The sequence below is a fragment of the Hyaena hyaena genome, unplaced genomic scaffold, assembly GCF_003009895.1.
Source record: "Hyaena hyaena isolate Hyena2069 unplaced genomic scaffold, ASM300989v1 scaffold_72, whole genome shotgun sequence".
NCBI lineage: Eukaryota > Metazoa > Chordata > Mammalia > Carnivora > Hyaenidae > Hyaena > Hyaena hyaena.
Window position 1 is genome coordinate 4,147,066 of NW_024080703.1, and position 23,177 is coordinate 4,170,242.

At 41.1% G+C, this 23,177-nt stretch overlaps 1 protein-coding gene across 2 annotated transcripts in view; it reads left to right on the forward strand.

Annotated features, from left to right (window-relative positions):
• Positions 1-23,177, forward strand: part of NEBL (nebulette) — a 370,210-nt gene that overhangs the window by 323,929 nt on the left and 23,104 nt on the right. The window contains exons 18-26 of one of the 2 annotated variants that reach the window (XM_039233070.1): positions 377-469; positions 3,467-3,559; positions 5,919-6,011; positions 7,579-7,671; positions 9,145-9,237; positions 10,507-10,611; positions 11,658-11,829; positions 14,735-14,827; positions 16,114-16,263. In XM_039233070.1, coding sequence (XP_039089001.1) covers positions 377-469; positions 3,467-3,559; positions 5,919-6,011; positions 7,579-7,671; positions 9,145-9,237; positions 10,507-10,611; positions 11,658-11,829; positions 14,735-14,827; positions 16,114-16,263 — 985 coding nt within the window. The remainder of the gene's footprint in view (positions 1-376; positions 470-3,466; positions 3,560-5,918; positions 6,012-7,578; positions 7,672-9,144; positions 9,238-10,506; positions 10,612-11,657; positions 11,830-14,734; positions 14,828-16,113; positions 16,264-23,177) is intronic. The other variant, XM_039233071.1, reaches the window with a different exon arrangement.

Sequence of the window (23,177 nt, forward strand, 5' to 3'; positions counted from 1 at the left end):
ACTGCTTAGTAAGCTTTTATAATATGCGCTTTGAGTTTTCTCACACACACGTGACATATATTCGTATTTGAAGAAGGGAACTCTAGTTTGCCAAGTTATATCCTTAGACCAAATAGTCTGCACCACCTAGGGTACCGTGCATGCCTTAGAACAAAGATTAGAGGGTTACTCGTGGAATACTATGCAATATGAAACCAAAATTGGACATTTATTGTCATAATGGATTATTTGATTGATATAACCTTGGTGCTTGTAAATAGAGGCTGTATTCACATTACTTGAGAACTCGAGACATCGTCTTTCTTTTATAAGAATCTAATCTAGGACTTGAATTCTAATAGGCTGATAGTTATTCCTTCCTTCTCTTATAATTAAGGTATTTTATAAGAAAGAAGTAGGAGCTGGCACAGCAGTAAAAGATACTCCAGAGACTGAACGAGAGAAGAAAAATCAGCAGAATATTAGTTCAGTAAGTTCTCTGTAGCATTAATTATCCTTTCCAAAAGCAAACATAAGCTAGATAAATGTTTTTAGTTCTTTGCTAAACTGGCTGCTTTTCCTTTTATTCGTCACTTTGTTAAAATGCTGTTTCATCAAATATCAAAGGTCTCACTTTCAGAAGGAAAACTGTAGCCTTGTTCCCCTTGAACCTAAAGCAGTGTTTCATCTTGATACATCATAGTGCACAAGAGATAGATCACTTTAATAGTCCAGTAATGAAATCGGGGATTAGATTTCATCTTTTGAACAGAATTTTAACTGTATTAAATTTTTCAGAGAAAAGAGAAATTTCAGGGCCTCTCCGCAACTTGGAGGAAAGAAATTTTACCCTGTAGGATGATTAAAGACCCTTAATACATTTATTTGGTGGCTTAAGAGAAGATTTCAAAGGCCCCGTTTGCCTTTTACTTTTTCCAACTTCCAGCAAAGCAAAAACATGCACCTTCACTATAATTCGTAAAATAACCTGCCCTCCAATTCCCTGTGAGCCTGGGGGGAAGGGTAGAGGAGGTAAGGAGCAATGCGGTGGTTAAAAAACTCCATTCAGTGCTTGACATTTGCAGTGAAGAATTGCATCTTTCCAATAGCAGTTCTTCCATGGATATTTCGTATTAGTTTCTTGTTGAGGAAGTCATAAGGTTCTTTCCTAAATTCTCCTTGTCTTGTCTTGTCTTATCTTGTCTTCACTTTTTTTCAGAGAAAGAGAGAGAGAGTGTGTGCACTTTGAGAGCGTCTCAGAGTCAAATGCTCAGGATGCCTGTGTGGCTCAGTCCTTTGGATGTTTGACTCTTGATTTCGGCTCAAGTCATGATCCCAGGGTCTTGGGATCAAGCCCTGCATTGGGCTTCATGCTGGGCGTGGATACTGCTTGAGATTCTCTCTCTCTCTCTCTCTCTCTCTCTCTCTCTCTCTCAATAAATAAATAAATAAATAAATAGTCACATGGTCAACCCACTGAGCCACCCAGGCACCCCTGAAATCCCTTTCTTGACCTTTCTCTTTACCTTCACCTTAGGCGCAGAGCCTTTCTTTAAGTAATTCAGGTAGAACTGGTCTGGTTAGATTTGCTTATCAGTCAGGATAGTATGTGGCGTTCTAGAATGTGAGTGTGCACTGGCTTTTGTAGAGAAAAAATAGAAAAGGTAAGGTAATGCTGTAGTAACTCATACTTCCAAAAAAAAAAAAATCTGCAGAATACTAGTGCAGTGAAATTTCCGTAGCCTGAATGAATGAAGCTCTCCCCTGAAGGAGGCATACAGAGAAGACCTTACAAGGAGGGTGATCTGATCCACCACAGTGAAAGCCCATGTCCGGCAACACGGGGGTCCAGTTGGAGAAGTTAGTTTGGCAGAGAAAGAGAAATGTTTTTTTCCTTCACTTTCAAATGATAATATTTGAAATGCACGCATCAGCGTATGCAGATACAGTGTTATAAATGTTTTGTGGTACGCGATTCTGTTGCCTACAGTAAAATGACTGCCTTTCTGATTAGTTTAGAGTCCTATGAAAAACAAAAATGTTCATCTTTAATCATGTTTAGCTTCTCACCCGAGGAAAATCACACGGAGTAGTACGGTTTATCATTTCTTTTTCCGCATTCCACTGGCTCTTGCAGCAAGCAATAAATGCATAGTTCTGTGTGTCTATAAGGCTGGGCCATAAACTCCTGCTTAGTATTCAAATGGAAAGTTGCCCTTTCAAGATTAGCTAGATCTGTCAAACCAAGATATGATTCTCTAACATTTAAAGATCTCGACATTTTCCACCTCCACCGTACAAGCCTTTTAGCTATTAGCTTTCTCTGTTAAAGATTGTTTTTGAATCGTATTTAGAGGTAGTCTTTCTCGGTGTATTCTCAATTTAACCGTTTCGAATCTGAACTAACATTGTCATTGTAACTCGTGTTACATCTATGGCTCCTAGGATGTCGATGATAGCAAAGATATTTAGGTTACCATTTCTTTGCGACTGTCAGTGTGGATTTCAGCCTTCATCATTTACACATTACCAAGTGATTTCCAAAACCCGTTTTGTGTAGATTTAAGTCTTTGCTAAATTTCAGCATGTGCCTCTTAAGTCTAGCCTGCGTTTGCATACAAATAAATATTAATGTGTGTCCTTTTTCTCGAATCTAATCTTCCATGAATTTTAGATATATTAAAATACCACCCGACAGGACAGCGCTACTAATCATTTCATGAGTTTAAAGAGCTGTTTCTTCTGCTGTGCATCACCATGTTATGGAATTACCATCTTTGTCTGGTTGATCTTCCTCTAAACAGATTTGAAGAAAGAGCTTCCAAATAGAGTGGGTGCTAGGATACAGGCTGGCTTTGGATAACATGATTATGTGGCTGGAAGATACTTCCTGACCTTCTACCACCGGCCCTTCTATAGTAAACAGAGGTCAGAGGTCCTGGCCTCGGCTTTTAGTACATTTCCCTCCACCTTCCTCTTTCTCTTCTTTTATTGTGGCCACTTCATTTTTTCCCTTATTCTGGATTATTTGTGTGCTCTCTCACAGATAAAAAGTCTTCCTGAAGATTCTGTAGCTAACTCAGTTTGACTTTGGCCTTTAAATGCATGATAAATTGTAATTCACATGTTAATGAATAGAAACTGTTTTTCAGATAGAAAAATGATGAGTTATTATATTACCTGAGGTAATTCCCAAGGGGTGTGTGTGTATGTGTATCTGCCTAATGATGAACTGTATTCTCATAAGCAACGTTTGCTTATTTTAATTAAATAATTCCTGTAGTGGTGGCTAAGTGAATAAATAAGAGTTTATTTGCACTTTAGGATAAAGGAATCCTAAAACCATTATCAGCTAAAATAAAGATTTTTTTGTCCCACTGAAGGAAAATCAATGTTGGTGGTAAAAAAATTCGACTATGTAATAGTTACAAATATAGAAGCCTTGTGTTGAATAACCTGTGCATTGTTCTTTCAATACATTATTCAGGTGAAGTACAAAGAAGAGATGAAGCAGGCCACAGCCATTCCCGATCCCCCAGAGCTAAAGAGAGCCAAAGAAAACCAGATGAACATCAGCAATGTGTGATCATGTTTCTTTAAGTACTGATTTCTAGTTTATTGGATGGTAGTAGACGATGGGGGGGGGGGGGGGCGCGGCACTTATACAGGTGAAGTCTCATGATTCCATTGCTGGAGGGCCGTTCCTGGAAGGTGGAAATAGGATTTCTCCCATCTTTCTGTTGGGCTAGCATGACACCTCGTGTGTGCATTTATTTATCAAAGAGCATGTTATTGAATGCCTGCTCTGTTCTTGTTCTTGGAAATTCATAGATGAGTGAGAATTCTCAAGATCTCTAGGAGAAACAGAGGAATAAATAAATACCCACGATGCATTAAGTGCTGTAATAATAATTAATAGTAACTGTTTACTATGCTTTTGGAGTGCTTTACACACAGCGTGTCATTTAATGAGAAGTAAATATGCCCTTTGCAAAGTGTTGTGGAAATGCAGAGAAGGAAAGTTATGTCCTTGAGAGAGAGGAAAACCCTCGGAGAAAGAGTAACATTTGAGTTGGATTTTGAAGATTAATAAAAGTTGGGGGATGGATTTTGTGAGAAGTGCCTTCCTGGTGGAGTAAACAGTCTGTTTAGAGTCCAAATCCTGTTCAAGGAGGGGAAGGTTTCGTGTGATGGGTACGTGCAATGAAAGACGGCAGAAGAAGGTGCAGAGAGAAATTGTAATTCGGGCCCTAAGGAGTCAAGTCAGAAGTCCCAATGTTTCCCAAAGTGTGGGTCATATAAAAACGATAGGTGCTCAGCCCATGATCAGGCCATGATTTAGGCTTATATGGTTTTAACATATCTCTTTTTCTAAAGGAAAGGTTACTAGTTATCAATTTATCAGAGAACCATAACACCCCTGTAAAATAACTTTACTGGAAAATAATCGTGACCTAATTTAATGAAAGATAAATATTGCAAATCATAGCGGAGGGGATAGCTGGCCCAACATACAGCAAGTGGTGGGCCCATGGTAGAAATTTGGACAATACGGAATGGGGAAGAATGTGGACCCTGGCCTGCTAGCTTGATCCCAGTTCCAGCCTTGCTCGCTGTATAACCTTTATAAGCCACCAACCTCTCCCAGCCTCAGTTTCCTTTTCTGTGAAACAGGGACCAGACCATTAAGTGAGGTATTATTACCAGGAAAGCACGTAGCATATTTGTGAATGGATGAAAACAAGACGCAAACAGTCGCCATTATCAGTTTTATGTCCCCGAACTTGCATCCACCAGAAATTGATTACAATAAGCTCTCCACATCAATAATGCTGTTTAGGTGACTTTTCCCTCTGAGCTCTACTAGGAGTAATCTTCCCTTATATCCTGCCGTCCGTAGAGATCACACTGGATCTTTTCTCACTTTAATGCAGACAATTAATTATCCTAGACACAGAATCTGCCTAAACTCTCAAGTACATATCACCGCACAAAGAAAGCCGCCCACTGAGGAAAGCCGACGCACGGAAGGGGCCTGACCCGTTGTCATTTATTTTCCAGGCTTGTCAAGCTTCTCCTCATTGGCACACTCACTGTTTAGGGTGTGCATCTCAAGGCCATTTTATCTGCAGGCCCTGAAGGTCTTGTGATGTCTTACAAAAAAAAAAAAAACAAACCAAAAACCAAACCCTAAAAATTCCCTTACACTAAATTTAAACTCCGGAAAGTCATTAAGACCGTCCGTGGAGTTCCTTATAATAGGATTTTAACTTCCAGTTTTACTCTTGCCTGTCAAAAATTCATTTGACGGATCTGCCGTTCTGTTTCTTTGTGCTGGAGGCTCATTTATTTCCCGGGATGTTCCGGGATTGCCAGAAAACTGATCACAAATGTTGGGGTCTGATCTTCCCAGCTAAGAAAGAGCACCTCACCGCGGTAGCTCAGGAAAATTTCCATAACGCGAGTCAGGGCGCAGGCCTTCCAATGTGGGAACTTTGTAGATAAGGAAACTTTGGGGTTTTCGGGGTGCGTTTCTGTAGTGACAGCCTGTCACTGGGGGGCAGGCATGGTGCCACCCTCCTTGCTAATGAGAGGAATGTAGGATTTATATTTTTAATTTCAAAATGGTGATTTGATACAGTTGCCCTGGTGCTCTGAAGAAATAACTCAGGGAAGGGCTAGTTTATTATTCCTGATAATGATCATACTCAAGAGAGGCCACCGATAAATAAGACAATGCAGAGAATAAGAGCCAAAGGTGGAGTTCAAAACAGTTGGATAAGAACAAGCTTGCAGCCTGGGATCACTGTGATGGTGAAGTCTGTTAGCAATATGCCTTCCATTACGAACTCCTCAGGACATTTCTTTTAATCTGTTGCCGAGCGTGGGTACACATTTCCTTCACATAACCCCACGCTGTCTTGCACCTTGTCTCTCAGCTCTGGTACAAAGAGCAGTGCCACAAAGCCACGCCCATGAGCATCACGCCAGAGATGGAGAGGGTGAGGAGAAACCAGGAGCAGCTGAGTACGGTAAGTGTTTTCTCCCTTACTTTCAAACGTCACACACTCTTACTCGCCACAGTGCTCTCTGCAAAGCTTGAGCCCTCCACATGGCTGATGCTCTTTGCCACACTCACATGCTCAAGGGCAGAACTCTGGCTCTCTCGTGTGATCCTGGAAGTTAGAATAGAGCAGAAGAAGACCTGGCCTGACTGGGGTTCTAAGACATAACGTCAAGGCAGGGGACGTTTTTAAATAAAATGAAAAAGACTAATCAATCATCAGTAATCTATTGCTAATAAAGGAATGAGAGTTAACAGTCGTGAGATACTTCTAATATGGCGTCTGTGCTAAATGCTTTATGTGAACCCATGAGGTCGGCACAAGGTATTTCTCAGGTTTGTATGTGTGGGAAGATGAGTCTTGGAGAGGGCAGAGGACATGCCAGGGACCCACAGATTGAAGGGCAGAGCTGGGATTTGACCCCAGGCCTCCCTGGATGCCCCTGGGGACCCCAGAGGCCCCCTACTAGTTATTTTTCCCATTTTTGACCCTTTTATGGAACTTTTACCAATATAAATGATAGCCTTCTTCCCAAACAGGTACTTTTGAAAGGTTTTACAATTTCAGTGTGAATTCTTCCAGGTGGAGGAGAAAATCAGACTGAATACCACTTGATCTTTATAATATCCCTAGAAGTTGGTAGGAGGGAGAGATCTTTTTTTAAAAAATTTTTAATGTTTATTTTATTTTTGAGAGAGAGAGAGAGAGAGAGAGATGGAGTATGAGTGGAGAAGCAGCAGAGAGAGAGGGAGACACAGAATCCAAAGCAGGCTCCAGGTTCTGAGCTGTCAGCATGGAGCCTGACGTGGGGCTCGAACTCACAAAGCATGAGATCATGACCTGAGTGGAAGTCGGATGCGTAACTCATTGAGCCACTCAGGTACCCCAGGAAGGAGAGATCCTTAGCTTCTTTTGAAGGCGGAAGCCCCTGGTCAGAATGAGAGCATTAAATGGTCTCCCCAGGCTGGGCCAGCAACTTCACTATGGTTTTCTTGCAATGACTTCATTCCCGTGTTTCTCCGTTATATTTCTATTGCTTTTAGTTGTGGGATTTGCAGTTAGCTTTGTCATTGGACAGCAAAGTATTTATTGAAACCTCATTTTATTTATTTAAAAAATATTTATTTGGGGGAGAGTGCAAGCAGGGAAGAGGCAGAGAGGGGGGACAGAGGATCCTAAGTGGGCTCTGCACTAGCAGGCGGACAGTAGCGAGCCCGATGTGAGGCTCGAACTCATGAATCATGAGATCATGACCTGAGTGGAAGTCGGATGCTCACCCAACTGAGCCACCCAGGTGCCCCTTGAAACATCATTTTTGAGAAGCACAACTGACATTTTGTTCTTGCTGCACCAGAAGAATCAGGATCCCGGTGTGGATATGAACTGATGGGTTAATGCATGTCTACTGTTGGAACAAATGTAAAAAGATACGGTTAATTTTGAGGCTCAGCCTCTCTGGTGTGTGTGTGTGTGTGTATGTGTGTGTGTGTTGACCATTCTGCTATCTACTAAAATTCTCATTTATCCTCCTCAGGTAAAATACAAAGGAGAGGTTAAACAGGCAACTTCAATTTCTGATCCACCGGAGCTGAAGAGAGCGAAAGAAAACCAGAAGAACATCAGCAATGTGTGACCTTAGTAACTTTTTCCTTATGACAGCAAACGTATTCTCAACATATCAGTGAAGGGATTGCGTTATGAAGTTCTTGCATGGATATTCTGCTCTCAGTTGGCTGCCAGTCTACTTGAAATGTTGCAGAGTGTTAGGTGATGTGGGTACAGCCAGGCATTCTGTGCTCCAGAGTTCCCGGTGACCATCACTTATGACTTTTGTCGTCGTGGGTCCCTCTTGTCTACACGCCTGTAGTTCCCCAAAGGGACACAGTGGTGGCTTCTAGCATCTTGGCCCTTCAAATAAGCTTTCCCACTGCCTTTCCTACCTGTATGTGTTCTTGTTTGTTAGCCTGTCCAGCCCCATTGCCTACTCCCAGCTATTGTCACTTTATTTTTGGATGATGTCTTGGGAGGGAAATTATAAAGCGTGCAAACCTGCATAGGTTACATGGGACAGGCCCATTCTCAGGGCACTTGTAAAGGGGATGTTAGTTTTTACTCAGGCACCAACTCCTGGCCTGTTCTTAACCCCTTCTGTTTTTGTAATCCATGGGTGTAGTTCATGGAGAGAATCCTTTTTTGAAGTCATTAACATATAGATTGGGTTCCCTTGGGGCGCCTGGGTAGCTCAGTTGGTTAAGCATCCGACTTCAGCTCGGATCATTATCTCGTGGTTTATAACTTTGAGCCCCGTGTCAGGCTCTGTGCTGACAGCTCAGAGTCCCAGGAGCCTGCTTCGGATTCTGTGTCTCCCTCTCTCTCTGCCCCTCCCCTACTCGCACTCTGTCTGTCTCTCTCTCTCAAAAAAAATAAAAAATAAAAATAAATAAATAAATTTAGATTGGGTTCTCTGGAAGAGGAAATCTGGAAATCTATTAGGTTCAAAGAAGTATTTTCTTCCTCAAACCTTTAAAGTCTTTGGAGCAGATCATAAAGCAGATGCAGGCCATTGTTTGGAGCTTTTCCTAATGACTGTATTTTGGAGAAGTAGGTGCCCATCTTTTCCCGATATATTTAGAGGCAAGGTTGGTAGAACTCCATTACTCTCAAAGAGGTATATGGTTATTGAGAGGGAAGAATGGAGTCATGGGAGGCACAGCGACCAGTTTATGGATGACCATGGTCACCTATTTAGGCATCTTTTCGAAAGTCCTGCTGCAGTTAATTACTAACAAACTCCAACAGTATATGGGTACAAGTACCTTTAAGTAATATCCACAAAGACATTCCTTCTCATATTCCTCTGTGATCCAGTGCTTGTGACAGCTTTCCTGATGGTGTGCCCATAGATTTGAGTGTATTTTCAGTGACATCATTCCCAGTGATAGACCCAGTGGGATGAATTGAAATTGATTTCAGATGGCCAGCCCTCTGATACCATACTGTCCCCTTTTCTCGGCCAGCTCTTTAAAATAGCTACTGTGAGACTCTTATCTGGGTGAATTGATTCACCATGCTCTTTATTTTTTATTCCCCACAATGATAGGTTTCTTATAAAGGTCAGCTGGGAAGAGCCACAGCTTTAAGTGTAACTCCTGAAATGGAAAGAGTGAAGAAGAATCAAGAAAATATCAGTTCGGCAAGTTGCTTTCTTCATTTTGGTCTGTTACAAAGGATACGTCCTTTGTGTTATTTACTCACTGTCCCTTTGTTGCTGTTGTCATTGTTTTTTTTAATGAAAATAAGACGTACTCTCGAGAAACATTTGTGATACATGCAGTAAGTCCACGTGTGATTTCAGATGATTTCCAAAAGCTGCCTTGGCACAACTTGACGTCATCATGCAACCCCTTCATCGATATTTCCAGATGTGACCAATGGTTACATTCAAAGTTTAGTTTTAAACTATATTATGTTCATTTAAACAATGACTCATGTTATTTTAGCCGGTGTCTTTGAAAGTGGTGAACTCTTTGATGCGTAAGTTAAATAATTGTCATTTTGCAGATGTATCCCATTGAATGTGGATTGTTAGATGTTCTCTGCAAAACAAAATCAGAAATGACTCATTACTCCAGAGTAAGGACTTAGAGGGGAAAAAATCTTTAAATGCATTGAATATAGAATTCAGCTATTCATTAAAGGCCCATGGGGCGCATCAGTGTCTTATTTGGATAGTATGTTTTCTTTTAGTAAGTATCAGGGCTTCAGTTCTGAATTGGACATATGTCCTCAGGACCCCAATCATTTCTGTCCTTATGTTGTGCATAACCAGCTTCATAGATAGCAGTGCTCCGCTGGTCAGCTGTCAAGGAGCCTCATACCTGGGAATCAGCATTTAGGTTTTATGGTTTACAGTTCTCCAGTGGCACTTCTGTCCAGAGATGCTGACTGTATTTGATGTAAATTACCTTTAAGCTGTGGCTGCTTAGAAGGAAATTAGATCTGATACTCATTGTTTCTTATCCTCCACGGTGGGAAAAAGATAAAAGGAAACAGAGGGATGCTTGGGCGTGGTATATATTCTTCAGCAGCGTTATGGTGGAAAATGGAGAAATATTAGAAACAGGAAAATAAGTTTAGGTTTCATTTAGTTTGGATTCTTCCTGTTTAAGTATGATGACCACTTTTCCTTACTACACTGTTGGTGGATATTGGTCATTCACACATTTGTTTTCGGTTAATAGGTTTAGGTTATTTTTGCTTTAGCTTTTAAAAGTGAGCTTTGAGAGCCAAATATTAGATCGTTACCCTAAAATGACATGTGATTCACTGAACACCTTCCCTGGGGAATCATTTTGAAGACGTTGTGTATGTGTCACTCATATGGAAAGTTTGGAAAAGTTACGTGATGTTTTTTCTTATAATTTTCTTACTGTTTAAATGCGTTCTACTGTTTCCTTCTCAGGTAAAATATACCCAGGACCATAAACAGATGAAAGGTAGACCAAGTCTGATTTTAGATACGCCTGGTCTGAGATATGTCAGAGAAGCACAAAATCATATTTCAATGGTAGGGTACAATCAGCTCCTTCTTCTCATGACTAAAACATACTAAGGAACGGCACCACCCGGTGTGTGGACGGCATTGTCACCATTAATCTGGATAACTAACAAGCATGAATGTGAAGCAAAATGCAGAAGGGCCCATCCTTTTCGGGGGTGGGGGGTGTGGACTTTCTAATCACACTGAAATGTAATGGATTTCTTTAGTCTAATAAAGTAATTTTTCTCAGTGATATTTGGGGTGTGTTTTTATTTCTAACATGACTACTAGAAATGCATTTTGTGAAAGACATTTGCTTGGATTCCTTTTCAATTAATTTTAAGACAGAATTTGGTATGTTTACGTGGTGCAAGGAATGTAGAAGTTATGTATGTTTTTTGTAAAGCAGTTGCATGAGATATAATTTATAGGCCATAACGTTTCTTCATTTAAAGTGTGCAATTCAATGGTATATAGTAAGATTTACAGAGTTGAATAACTATCACCCTAATCCAATATCAGAACATGAAAAAAAAACGGATGTTTTGAAGTATATATATATATATATATATACACACACACACATATTTGTAATTATATATATATACATACTTGTAATTATATATATATATATATACACATAGTTGTAGGTATATACAAAAGATCATATAAATAATTGTGTGGAAATAGCATATCATTTTTAAACCCTATTAAAGGTTAAAAGACAACAAATGAATTTGTACCTAAGTTAGTACATTTTAGGAAATCACCAGGGTTAAAAAAAAATCTTATCTTTTAAACCTTCTCACAGATATACCGGTTAATGTATAATTTAGAAGAGCTTCTAACCATAACGAGGAAAACCATTGTGAAATATCAGCACTTGATTCCTGATGCTAGGAAGCTGATATTTGGACACTATTTTTGGAGTAATTGGAAAAGACACATATATGTGGAAAATAGTCTAGATGTAATTGATTCTGTAACAGTTGCCATTATATCAAAATTGTGCGAGCTACGTAACCATCGGAAAATTTCATTTGGAGTTAATGTTGTTTTTCCCTTTTTTTCAGGTAAAATATCATGAAGATTTTGAAAAGACAAAGGGCAGAGGCTTCACCCCTGTTGTGGATGACCCCGTGACAGAGCGAGTGAGGAAGAACACGCAGGTTGTCAGCGACGCGGCCTACAAGGGTATCCATCCTCACATCGTGGAGATGGACAGGAGACCTGGAATCATTGTGGGTAAGCCGATGGTCCTTCTCGGTGGGTGTGCACAGTCAAAAAGATCGTCCTTGCCCTTGCTTTAGAATCAACCTCCTTATTCATTAGACTCGTCCTCAAATGTTGGATGTGGTACCCAATTGAAAACGAATTATGGACTAAGTGTTGACTGTTGGCACCATGTTGAATGGGATTCATGGTACTTGCCAGGTATCATTGCAAATGTTTTGTATTTTTGGACCTTCTCTGTCTTTAGTGACTTTCTGGTCTTAAAATGTTCTTACTTCTTAAGCCAAGAAGCAACCCAAATATCAGACGTATGTGATAACAAAGGCCGTTTTCCTTTAGTGTATATACTTGAGCAATGCCTTGTACCATAGACTTTGTCTACATGGGGGACAGAAGTAACAGAACTGATCTCATGTACGTCCTTTTACCACAGATGGAAGTGTCAGAGAGAATCTGATGATATTCCACAATATGAATAGCTTATATATTTTTTTTGAATATTATCTCCGAATGGGGATAATTGGGAATGGTCTGCAAGTGCCATAAATCGGAGAGGAAGGAAACTCCTCACTATTCCTTCTAGTCTGTCTGGGGGCATCTTCAGAACAAAGTTTTGAGTGGTGGCTGAGACAGCACTGATCACATCGGAATCTAGGCAGGACTAGACGGGACAGCTCTTGATTTTTCAATGCATACAAACAACCCATACTTCCAAATGATGGTTCTTCCTCAGGGCAGTTAGCGTGTGAGTTTTTGTAGCTAGTCCAGTTCTAAAGCTCAGATATATTTTTGGGAACCATGCAGTATGCTCACCAGTAATCTCCATGTTAGGTTAGCTTCATCTTCACAAGTAAGAGCTTGCTTTTTGGAACTAGTGAAAAGGCCACTCAGAAGCGAGCTGTGTGAGGGAAGTGCGTATTTAACAGGGTAATTCCTTAATATAAAACAACTGTACTGAAGTCAGGGCATAAGTTACTTGAGTGACTATTAAGTGAATCTGAAAGTCTTCTCCAAAGAGGGATTCCAAACAAATTGGCACACCTTCCAGGTAGCTCTGCACATCTTCCAAAGTCTGTTGTTTACAAGGATCATAATTAAGTTGGACGGATGGGTTGAGATGTTTCCTTTGAAAGTAACACGAAATAAGTTTCTTTTCTTTTTTTTTAAATTTTTAAAAATTTATTTATTTTTGAGAGAGAGAGAGAGAGCACAAGTGGGGGAGGGGCAGAGAGAGAGGGAGACACAGAATCTGAAGCAGGCTCCAGGCTCTGAGGTGACAGCATAGATCTCAGTGCGCGGCTCGAACTCACGAACTGCAAGATCATGACCTGAGCCGGAGTCGGATGCTTTAACCAACTCAGCCACCCAGGCATCGCATCATGGAATTAGTTTCATTGCTTTGCGTTAATGTATCTGAGGGATAGTGAGTGCAGAGGGTGTGATTCATTCCTCGAGGGTGGAAATGCTCACCATCTCACAGCTTACACCAGGTCCTATACTGGAGCAGGAGCCTGGAATGATGGTAGAATCTTTACTCCTGTGATATTATCTAGACTTTGAACTACCAGAACTCAGTGCTCATTACTTCTGAGATGGAAATTATTATTACTTTGTAAATATTTATTTTTGAGAGAGAGAGAGAGGGACAGAGGATTCTGGGCTGATAACTGACTCACCAACTGTGAGATTATGACCTGAACCAAAGGTGGACGCTTAACCGACTAAGCCACCCAGGCACCCCTAGAAATTACTACTTAAAAAAAGAAATACAACATATGTGTCTCTAAATTATTCCCTTACTGGGTAATCCAGAAGTCAGTGTATTTTTTCTTTTTGGGGTCAACTGTTTTCCACTGAGGACTGCCCTATGAAGCCACAAAATGAAGTACATTTGACGAATGAACTTTTGAACCAGACAGGGAAAGGCAGGTTTGGAGATTTTCTGAGCAATTCCGACTTAGTGAATTTGTGCTGCTTCCTTTTTTTCACTGGAGGCTCTGCCGTTTACTAGTTGTGTAACGTTGGCCAGGCTAACTCGATCTCTTCATGCCACTTCATAACTGAAGTGAGTTATGTTGTGACTGATAGGAGTGCCCGGCACATGGTATAGAAAGCTCGTTACAGACAAGCGGACCTCTGCTTCCAGTTCATTAATTCTTGTTTACCCAAGCTCTACTTCTGGTCCATAGCTAGATTTATATGTTTCCTGTTTTTAATACAGCCCTGTGCAGGTCATTTTTAGGACCTGATCACCGTTAGCTGGAGACACTGATAAAGCAGGAAGTTGTTGTATTTGGATTTTGCCTCCAACTAAAATAGCAGAGTTGATTGGCCTGCACAGTCTGATTGCAGAGTAAGGCAGTGAACCCATAGAGAGAATCCCAAGTAGGCTCCACCCTGACAGCGTGGGGCTTGAACTCACGAACCTCGAGATGATGACTTGAGCCAATATCAAGAGTTGGACGCTTCGACAGAGACACCCAGGCACCCTCAGGAGAGACATTTTTGTTCTTTGTTTTGTTTTCTCAGGCCAACACCTGCAGTCACTTCCTGTGAATTAGTCTTGTGTCCTTAATCAGGAGTTTAAATCAAACATTTCACCTCTTTGAACCTGAGTCTGGGGGGTCCAGGGATGCGGGGAGGTGTCTGGAATGCACGTGTGCTGGGTGATGAGTCACAGGCTGCAGACAGGTCAATGAAAAACAAACCAGGCAACGTACATTTGCTCACAAGATTTTCTTACCAGATCCTTGTGGATACGATTGTCCCTTTGTTCTCTGAGATCCGCAGGTCAGTGGGTTTGCCTCTTACGTGTCTGCTTCTTACGTGCATCTTTTTCCAGACTTGTGCTTTGACTCTCTGGTGCTGGCATTTTAAAATTCATTCTTGACTTGTTGATTTCTTCCTTTTGGTAAAGACCTCAAAGTTTGGCGCACAGACCCTGGCTCCATCTTCGACATTGATCCCCTGGAAGACAATATTCAGTCTAGAAGTCTCCATATGCTCTCTGGTACTGCTTTACATTTTGAGTTCCTCCTTATTTACGTGGTTTTGTCCTCAAAGTGCAGCTAATCTGAGCGTTAGAGGCACACGGTGCTAACTGTATAATGTGAATTTTAAAGCTGAGGATTTGAAAACCAAAAAAAAAAAAAAAAAAAAAAATGCTACTCTGCTTTAAAACACCATTAAGCATTTATCAAAACAAACCTCACAAAAGGACTTTTTGATATATCCTACTTAGATTAGTTTCTTCTAGATTCACTTGGAAAGGTGTCCAGAGCATTCCTATATCTGCTTTTCATTACTGAATGTGATTTTATAAGTTTTCTTATAAACCGGGCTTTTCAAATGCAGCTATTTGGATTGCGCTAAACTGCTAAGATATAAAGGAGATTCATTTCATGGAAAACATTGTTACAATATTTGAAAGGTAGATGTTAAGAATTATATATAAAATGGCAGGGAGGTGTTCTATATAGCATCATGAATGTGTTCAAATAAAATAGACTTTTCAGTACCCTTAAAATTTATCTCTGAGTTTTTGTACATTGCAAAATTTATAGTGTACGTAGCAAGTTCATTTGACTTTTAATTTAGACCGCATGTTTCTAATTAAAAGCCAACACCGAATGGTTTGGATATTTGGATCCAAGGATGGCATGGTCTGACAGTTCAGACTTTCTGACAGTGTTTAACACACAGAAGCTTTGACAGTTACGCAGTTATTTTAAACAATATAAATAGATGTATTCTCTCCTTTGGGTCTGTCTCTACCCCCGATTTATACTCTACATTAATTACTGACATTAATAAAATGGAAAGCCCAAGGCAAAGTAGGCACTCTGATTCATTTGTCATCAGTTTGATGCACACAATCAGCCAAGCTCTCATTAAATTTTCTGAAGATAAAGAAAAGGGAACAGATACTGTATGCTCGGGGATTCTTAAAGACAGTTATGTATAACCAGATGCTATGTTTGATAGAAACATTTTGGTTTGTGAGTGTGTTTTCTTAGTTCTTGTCAATTCCTCCCCCCCCATTTAAAATCTACACTTTAGATAAAATCTCCTTTAAAATCTACACTTAAAATGAGCATAAGCGATCATTTGACATTGATACTATTGGCAGAGCATTGAAGTTTGGTAATAGGTGGCTAGAACTTATAATAGCTGAGCTTTGGGATTTTTATTTATAAGAGACCCGCTTTGCTTCCTTGTTACACTTTTAAGTACTTTTTTTGTTGTTGTTCTTCAAGTCACTTAATCACAAATATGAATATTTTCCCTCAACTGTAGAAAAGGCGAGTCACTATAGGAGACACCGTTCTCGATCTCATTCGAGCAGTACTTTTGGGACAGGTCTGGGAGATGACAAGTCAGAAATATCCGAGATTTACCCCAGCTTTTCATGCTGCAGTGAGGTAACCAGGCCATCGGATGACGGAGGTAGCAAGCTTTAATCAGTCTCCGAGAACAATAATTCCGTTTTGTAAGCGTGTCGTAAGTTGTGTCTAACATTCTTCACCTTTGCACAAACATGTAGCCTGGGAGTATTTGAAAATTTTAAATTCTGTTCAGGAAGTTGAGTCCTTTTCTTTTATACTACTAATTGGCATTCCTGCATGTTTGTTTTTCCTGTCTTGCTTCACTATTTTCACTGCCAATGGATTTTTAATGACAGAAGGGTTTTGGGCCCTGGGGTGTGAGTTTGTTGCATGGTTGTGTGATGGACGTACACAGGTGCACAGCCAGAGTGGACACTTGAGTTCTGTGTCCGATTTCCATTAAGGGAAATCAATCTTACAGTTGCTATGAATTTGTGTGTATTTATTATTATTTCATTATTACTATTGTTTTTAAGTTTATTTATTTTGAGACAGAGAGTGAGCGTGTGTAAGTGGGGGAGGGGCAGAGAGAGAGGAGCTGAAAGCATGGAGCCCAATGTGGGGCTCAAACTCATGAACCATGACATTTGAGTCAAAATCGGACACTTAACGGACTGAGCCACTCAGGCGCCCCTTGTGAGCATTTTAACATTGATATACATTTGCTGACAGAGTTAGATCTTGCCTAAAAGAAATTGGCTTTGATACTTGAGATATGAGATTTAAAAAAAATGGAAAATACTGTTCATTGTGAATAATCTTCCCCATATTTTCTGTAGCCATCCTTTCTCCTGTTTTCTACATCCAAGCTGGTGGGTTAAGTCTAGACCTTTTAGTTGAATTTCTTTTGGCCGTTCAACTAATCCTGCTGATAAAGGTCTTATTAAAGGTTAAGACCACAGTGCAGCTCTATCTTAGTGCCTTGGGGAAGGAGGGGAGGGGCCGGAAGCACTTAAGAACAAAAAGAATCCTGAATTTCCTCTTCAACCACAAAGGTCCTATTGCAACTTAACATGGGTGGGGGGTGGTTGGGGAGAAAGTAAAATGACCAAAGACCTGGGATAAAACCATGAAAGCCTGTGCGATGATATGATTGGGCTTTTTTCCATCCATTCAAATAAAGCACTTACGAAGTTAGAGTCAATTCCATTCTATACATCTTAAATTGCATATTTAGACTGGCCTTGGGCTAGATAGAGAGTTTTGGGCTGGATAGAGAGTTTTGTTTGCTTTCATGTTTCAGTTTTACTGAGGTGCAATTGACATGTGTGAAATTGTAAGGTGTCAGAAGTGTCCATTGCGATGATCTGATATGTGAGTACCTTTGTGAAATGGACTTCCCTGCCCCCAGATAATTAATTAATCACGTCACATCATTATCTTTTACTTGTGTGTGTGAGAACATGAAAGTTTTACTTTTCTAGCAAATTTCAATGATACAATACAGCGTTGTCAACTGTCGTCACCATTTTATACGTTAGATCCTCAGAGCTTATTCATATTATAGCTCAAAGTTTGTACCCCCTTTCCAACCTTTCCCTATTTTCCCCACACTCCAGCCCTTGGCAACCACTTTTGTGCTGTTTCTATGAGTTTACCTGTTTTGTTTATTTGTTTTATTTTGAGTTTTAAGATCCTACCTTACTAGGACATTTTTAAAAATCTCCTTTCTCTATGATTCTAATGAAATGTTTGTCAGGTACTTTTGCTGTCGTGTAGACATGACAGCCATGGGAGAGCTCCCTTTTCTGTGGCTGGTTCTCTGACAAAGGGTCCAGTAACTTCTTGAGTTTTTTGATTTTGGACTTGGGGTTATTGATTTCTCCCTTCAGTGTCCTCTGTGGTTCTGGAGGTACAGAATAGTGTTGATGTTTGATGAGATGAACAAAACGCAAAGCAAATACAAGAATAAATTTGGGCCCATCGTAGTCAGCTTTCCTCAGTCCAGTGTTTTAGAGTTGATGCAATGTACCTCAGAGTACATTTGCTTCAGCAGTGACCCTTCGACTTCGTGCCTGTGTAACCAATACAGCATTCATTCATGTATTCACCAAATGTTTACTGAGTGCCCTTTGTACACCAGCCAATAGCTCAGATCTGGTGATGCATCTGGTGATGCATATTCCAGTGAGCAAAAGAGATGTGCATCTGCCCTAAGGGACTCAGAGTCTGGTGGGGGACTCTGACATGAAACAGACACTGACTCAAGTAATATGTAATTAAGAACAGAGTAAAAGGCTTTGAGAGGGTAAGCATGGGGACCACAAGATGTACAATTGGGGAATTCCATCTGGCCTTGGTGTCGGGGAAACCTTCGAGGGAAGGAGGATTTGAGCAGAAACTCAAATGCTAAATGACATTAACTGGGCCAAGGAGGCTTTGGGAGAAAAATGTCTTTGCGAGAGAGAACGGAGCACTGAGATGGTGTGTCGGTGAGATGTCCAGTGGAGGTGTCAAGGCAATCAGAGTTCAGAAGGAAGGCTACACTGGAGGGAGATGTGGAAGGTGTGGATGATGAAGACTGTAGAGAAGAATTCAGACCCCCCCCTCCCAATGTCTCCAGTCCCTCCTCACCTGCTAGCTCTCTCCATTCTCTGTCCCCAGGGCTGCACTATGAAAACCCACTGCTGTTGGATTCTCTCTTCTTTCTCTTCCCAAGCCATACCTTCTTTTTTCTAATTTCTTCTAGCAAAAGGACCCTATTCTATGTCAAATTGAATGAGAAAATGTCTCCATAGAAAGACAATATACAGGGACACCTGGGTGGCTCAGTCGGTTGAGCCTCCGACTTAGGCTCAGGTCATGATCTCACAGTTTGTGGGTTTGAGCCCCGTGTCAGCCTCTGTGCTGACAGCTGTCTCAGAGCCTGGAGCTTGTCTTCGGGTTCTGTATCTCCCTCTATCTCTGACCCTCCTTTGCTTGTGCTGTCTCTCTCTGACTCAAAAAAAAAAAAATTAAAAAAAAAAGAAAGATAGTATACATACATATTCTTACATTTATGCCAGAATGTAAGAGTAACACATGGTTAAGAGAGAATAGTTACATTTTTTAAAACGGAGGAATTTCAGATGCCAAGGTAGGTGGCAGTGGGGGCTAAGGGGAGGGGGGATTTCTGACAGGAAAGGGTATCTCAGTAGCTTAAATAATGTCTGGTAAAATGCCTTTGAAAATACCTTGTCATTCTCAGCCCCCTGTTATGGGATCAAGATGCTCTTTTTGGAAAATGGATACTGAGGTAGGAAGCAAAAGTAACGATGTGCCAATAAGTGTTATAACGTACATACAAGTATATATAACACCAGGCGTCTGTGTTTATTCGAAAAGATTTTAGAATACATGGGAATATGCACCTCACTCCATTTATTTTAGGGGAAGCAAGCGCCTTCTGGCGGCTGGTACCTTGTATCTGTGTTCAGATGATTAGTGACATAACCAAACCCCATATGTTCAAAACAATATCCCACTCCCCACCTCCCCCCCCCCCCCCCCCCCCCCCCCCCCCCCCCCCCCCCCCCCCCCCCCCCCCCCCCCCCCCCCCCCCCCCCCCCCCCCCCCCCCCCCCCCNCCCCACGGTCTGCTCTTTCTCAGGCTTTCAGTTTGCTAAGCAGCACCTGCAGCTGTGCAGGTACTGAGGTCAAAGCCTTTGGAGTCACCCTTGACTTTTGTTCTTTACTCACCCCTTACCTCCAACCCATTAGCAACTCTTCTCAGCTCCACTGGGAAACCATATGTAGAATCGGTTTGAGCCCCCTCTGCCCTAACTCTGTGGGTTTCAGGTGGGTCCCCTCCCCCCGCCCTCGCTCTGCGTTTCAGCTGCACCCCCCCCCCCCCCCCCGCCCCCGCCCCTCGGATCATCACAGTAGCCTCCTACTGCTCTCATCGCTCGATGCTGCAGGCCCTCTGTCTTGCTCCTTCCTCCACCCGGCAGCCAGGAGGGATCTTTCCAAAAGTCCAATCGTGTCATTCTTCTGCTACCATTTCATTCTGGATACAACCTAAACCCTCACCGTTGCCCCCTCTGGGCCCTGGCTGCTTCCCTAAGCCTGTTAATTCCATTCTCAGAACATTTTCCTCAAACTGTCCAACCAAGCCCTCACCCTGTATGCCCACTGTGTACTTCACTGCTTCCCTGCCTGGAACATTCCCTCTCATCCCCATATTTGCTTTTGCTGAGTCCCATTTTTCTCCATAATTCTGCTCAGAAGTCACTATATCAGAGAAACCCTTTCTGACTCTCAAAGATAAAATAGCACCCTTTCCTGTCTGTCCCTTTTTCCCCCTCACTAGCACTTGATATCACCTGAGATATTATATCTATGTATCTGCTTGTCTGTCTCTGCCTAGCTAGGATTGAAGCCCTGCAAGAGAGATATTGGCTCTTTTGTCGCTACTCTATTGCCAGCCCTTAGAATAAACACTCAGCAAATATTGGGTGAATGAATGAAATGGCCAAATTAATACTTTTTTTCTGTTCGTTATTTTTTTTTAGCTGACATATGATTGACATATAATGTGGTAGTAGTTTTGGGTATATAAGAAACTAGAATCTTAAAAACTAGAATTATAATAAACAGTATAATTGTTTTTTTTAAATTTTTTTAAATAAAAGCCGCTTGTGGGAGGCTTTCAAGGACCTTCTTCCATTTTTGTTTTGATGATGTTTTGATATGTTTCAAGGACATTAAAGTATAGTTGAAAAATAACCTAAAATAGAAACATTCCAGTGTGGTTTTTTTTTTTTCCCCTGGTGGGGAAGGGAAGAAGCAGTACCCATGACTTCTCAGCGGGTTTCTTTGAAATTTAGGGTCCCCTTTGAAATGCGTACTATGCTGGGCCCTGGGAAGGAGGTGCTGACTGACTCTGTAGAAGGAAGAAACTTTTATGGTCTTGACGGTTATTTGATGAAAACTTCCAGTGTCTTTAGTTAATCATATGTATTGGTTTAAGTACCGTTCTAGAACTGGAAAAGAAGTGTAAAACCATACTTGTTAGTGGTAAAATGAAGAAAAAAAAGACAATGTAAGTATTTTGAAATGCCAGCTTTCCCCCCATATTTTGTTGATTTTTTTTTAGATATAGAGTAGGATTTTAAATTTTAAAATATGCGAGGTCCCAAAGAGATGTCCTTTGATATTGGGTTATCTCCCTGCTGTTGAGGGAGTGCATGTGGCCATGCTGGGCTGTAGTGGCCACAGCTCTGTCCACAGAATGAGACTTTGGACTTCACCCTGGCTCTTTCCTACTTAAACTGAGGTCCCTGGAGGTCATCTAATGTTAGTAGGCAGAATCTACCTCTGTAACAAGAAAGATATAGAATGAGAGGCTCTCAAAGATATTTTTCATTTCCTAAGCTCAGTTCCATAAATTATTTTTTAATAAGTTTTAGTGTTTTATTTACTTCTGAGAGAGAGAAAGACAGCGTGAGCAGGGGAGGGTCAGAGAGAGAGGGAGACACAGAATCGGAAACAGGCTCCAGGCTCTGAGCTGGCTGTCAGCACAGAGCCCGACGTGGGGCTTGACCCCACGAGCTGTGAGATCATGACCTGAGCCAAAGTCGGACGCTTAACCGACTGAGCCACCCAGGCGCCCCTCAGTTCCATAAATTTAAATACATTTTCCCCCTTTCTTTCCTAAGTATGAGAATATGTTTTTGTTCTAAAAGTGATTCGTTCTACTTTGTGAATTAAGTATCTGGGCAGTTATGAGAGTCATCATTTTAGGGTTCTTCTTATGAGTCAGAGGAAATTCTGATTGTTAAGACAAGGGGTTAAACAGTCGGCTCATTTCCTTGAGCCAAAAGCACTGTGTTTTCCTCCTTCACATTTGGTTTTCATGAGCATTAGCATAGAAGCCTTCTCCTTTACGTTTTTAACATTGTTTTCGTGATGTGTTTCTCATGATGTTTTCCCATCTTGCTTTGATTGCTGAATATCTTCGTTTTCTTATGTGATTATTCTGAGCTTTCTTACTTTTCAATCTACTTTCCAAGGTATTAAGTTACCAAAGGATTTTCGTTTTACATCTCTACCGTGTTACTTTGATTCAATAAAGGAGGCTTTTATTTAAACTTGATCTAATTTTGTTTTGATTCTTGAATAGTATTATGTGAGATTATCTTTATTGCCTTTTGGTATCAGATTAGGTTAACTTATTTTCATTTGACCCGACGTTCCCTGAGTTGGAAACACTCCTGATGTTTTCTGCTCATTTCGCTGTGAAGTTTTCTCTGATCTTTGTGTTCGTCTTCAGTTCACTTGTCTGCTACATGTATCTGCCTGCTGGCACTACTTTGTAGGTCTTTGGTTTCCCCTAACTCACAGGGTTCTGTGTTGCTAGTGTTTTTATGTGTTTGCAGTCTTGCCCCGTGTCTCCCCTTCTCAGTTTGAACTTGCATTTGATTTTGCTTCAGGTATTTTAGGTGTTTCTGTTTCCCTCTGGAGCATACAAGGGGGTGGGGTGTGACGGGGAAGGAAAGACAGACGCACGTCTTAAAATGGACACTTTTTGGTTTTCCAACCTTGTGAACTTTTTCAGTTTTGTGGTGAAGGAATCTTATTGGGATGGCCTCATCCTGCCTTAACTGATGGAAAACGAGCCTCTGAATTCTGTGACAGCTCCACTGGGCTGTGCTTATTACAGCATTCCAGCCCCTGTCCTGTGCCATCTTGCAGGAGATACTTCGGTACTTTCTGGAGCTCTCAGGAGATTGTCTGTAGGCGTACCAGGAGGGCAATGTACCAATTAGGGAGCTGATTGGCCTGAAAACTATGGGTGTTTTCAAGGCACCCATAATTCCATCTGTTTATCCACTAAACATTTATCTCCCATGTGTGTGAGACGCTAGAAACAGAAAAATTAAAGATCTCGTTGTTATCCTCAAATAACTCACATTTGGATGGGAGAGCCAGATGCATTAAGTCATTGTGCCCAGAAAGGCATTGTGATGGAGTGACACAGAATGTTGGAATTAGCTAG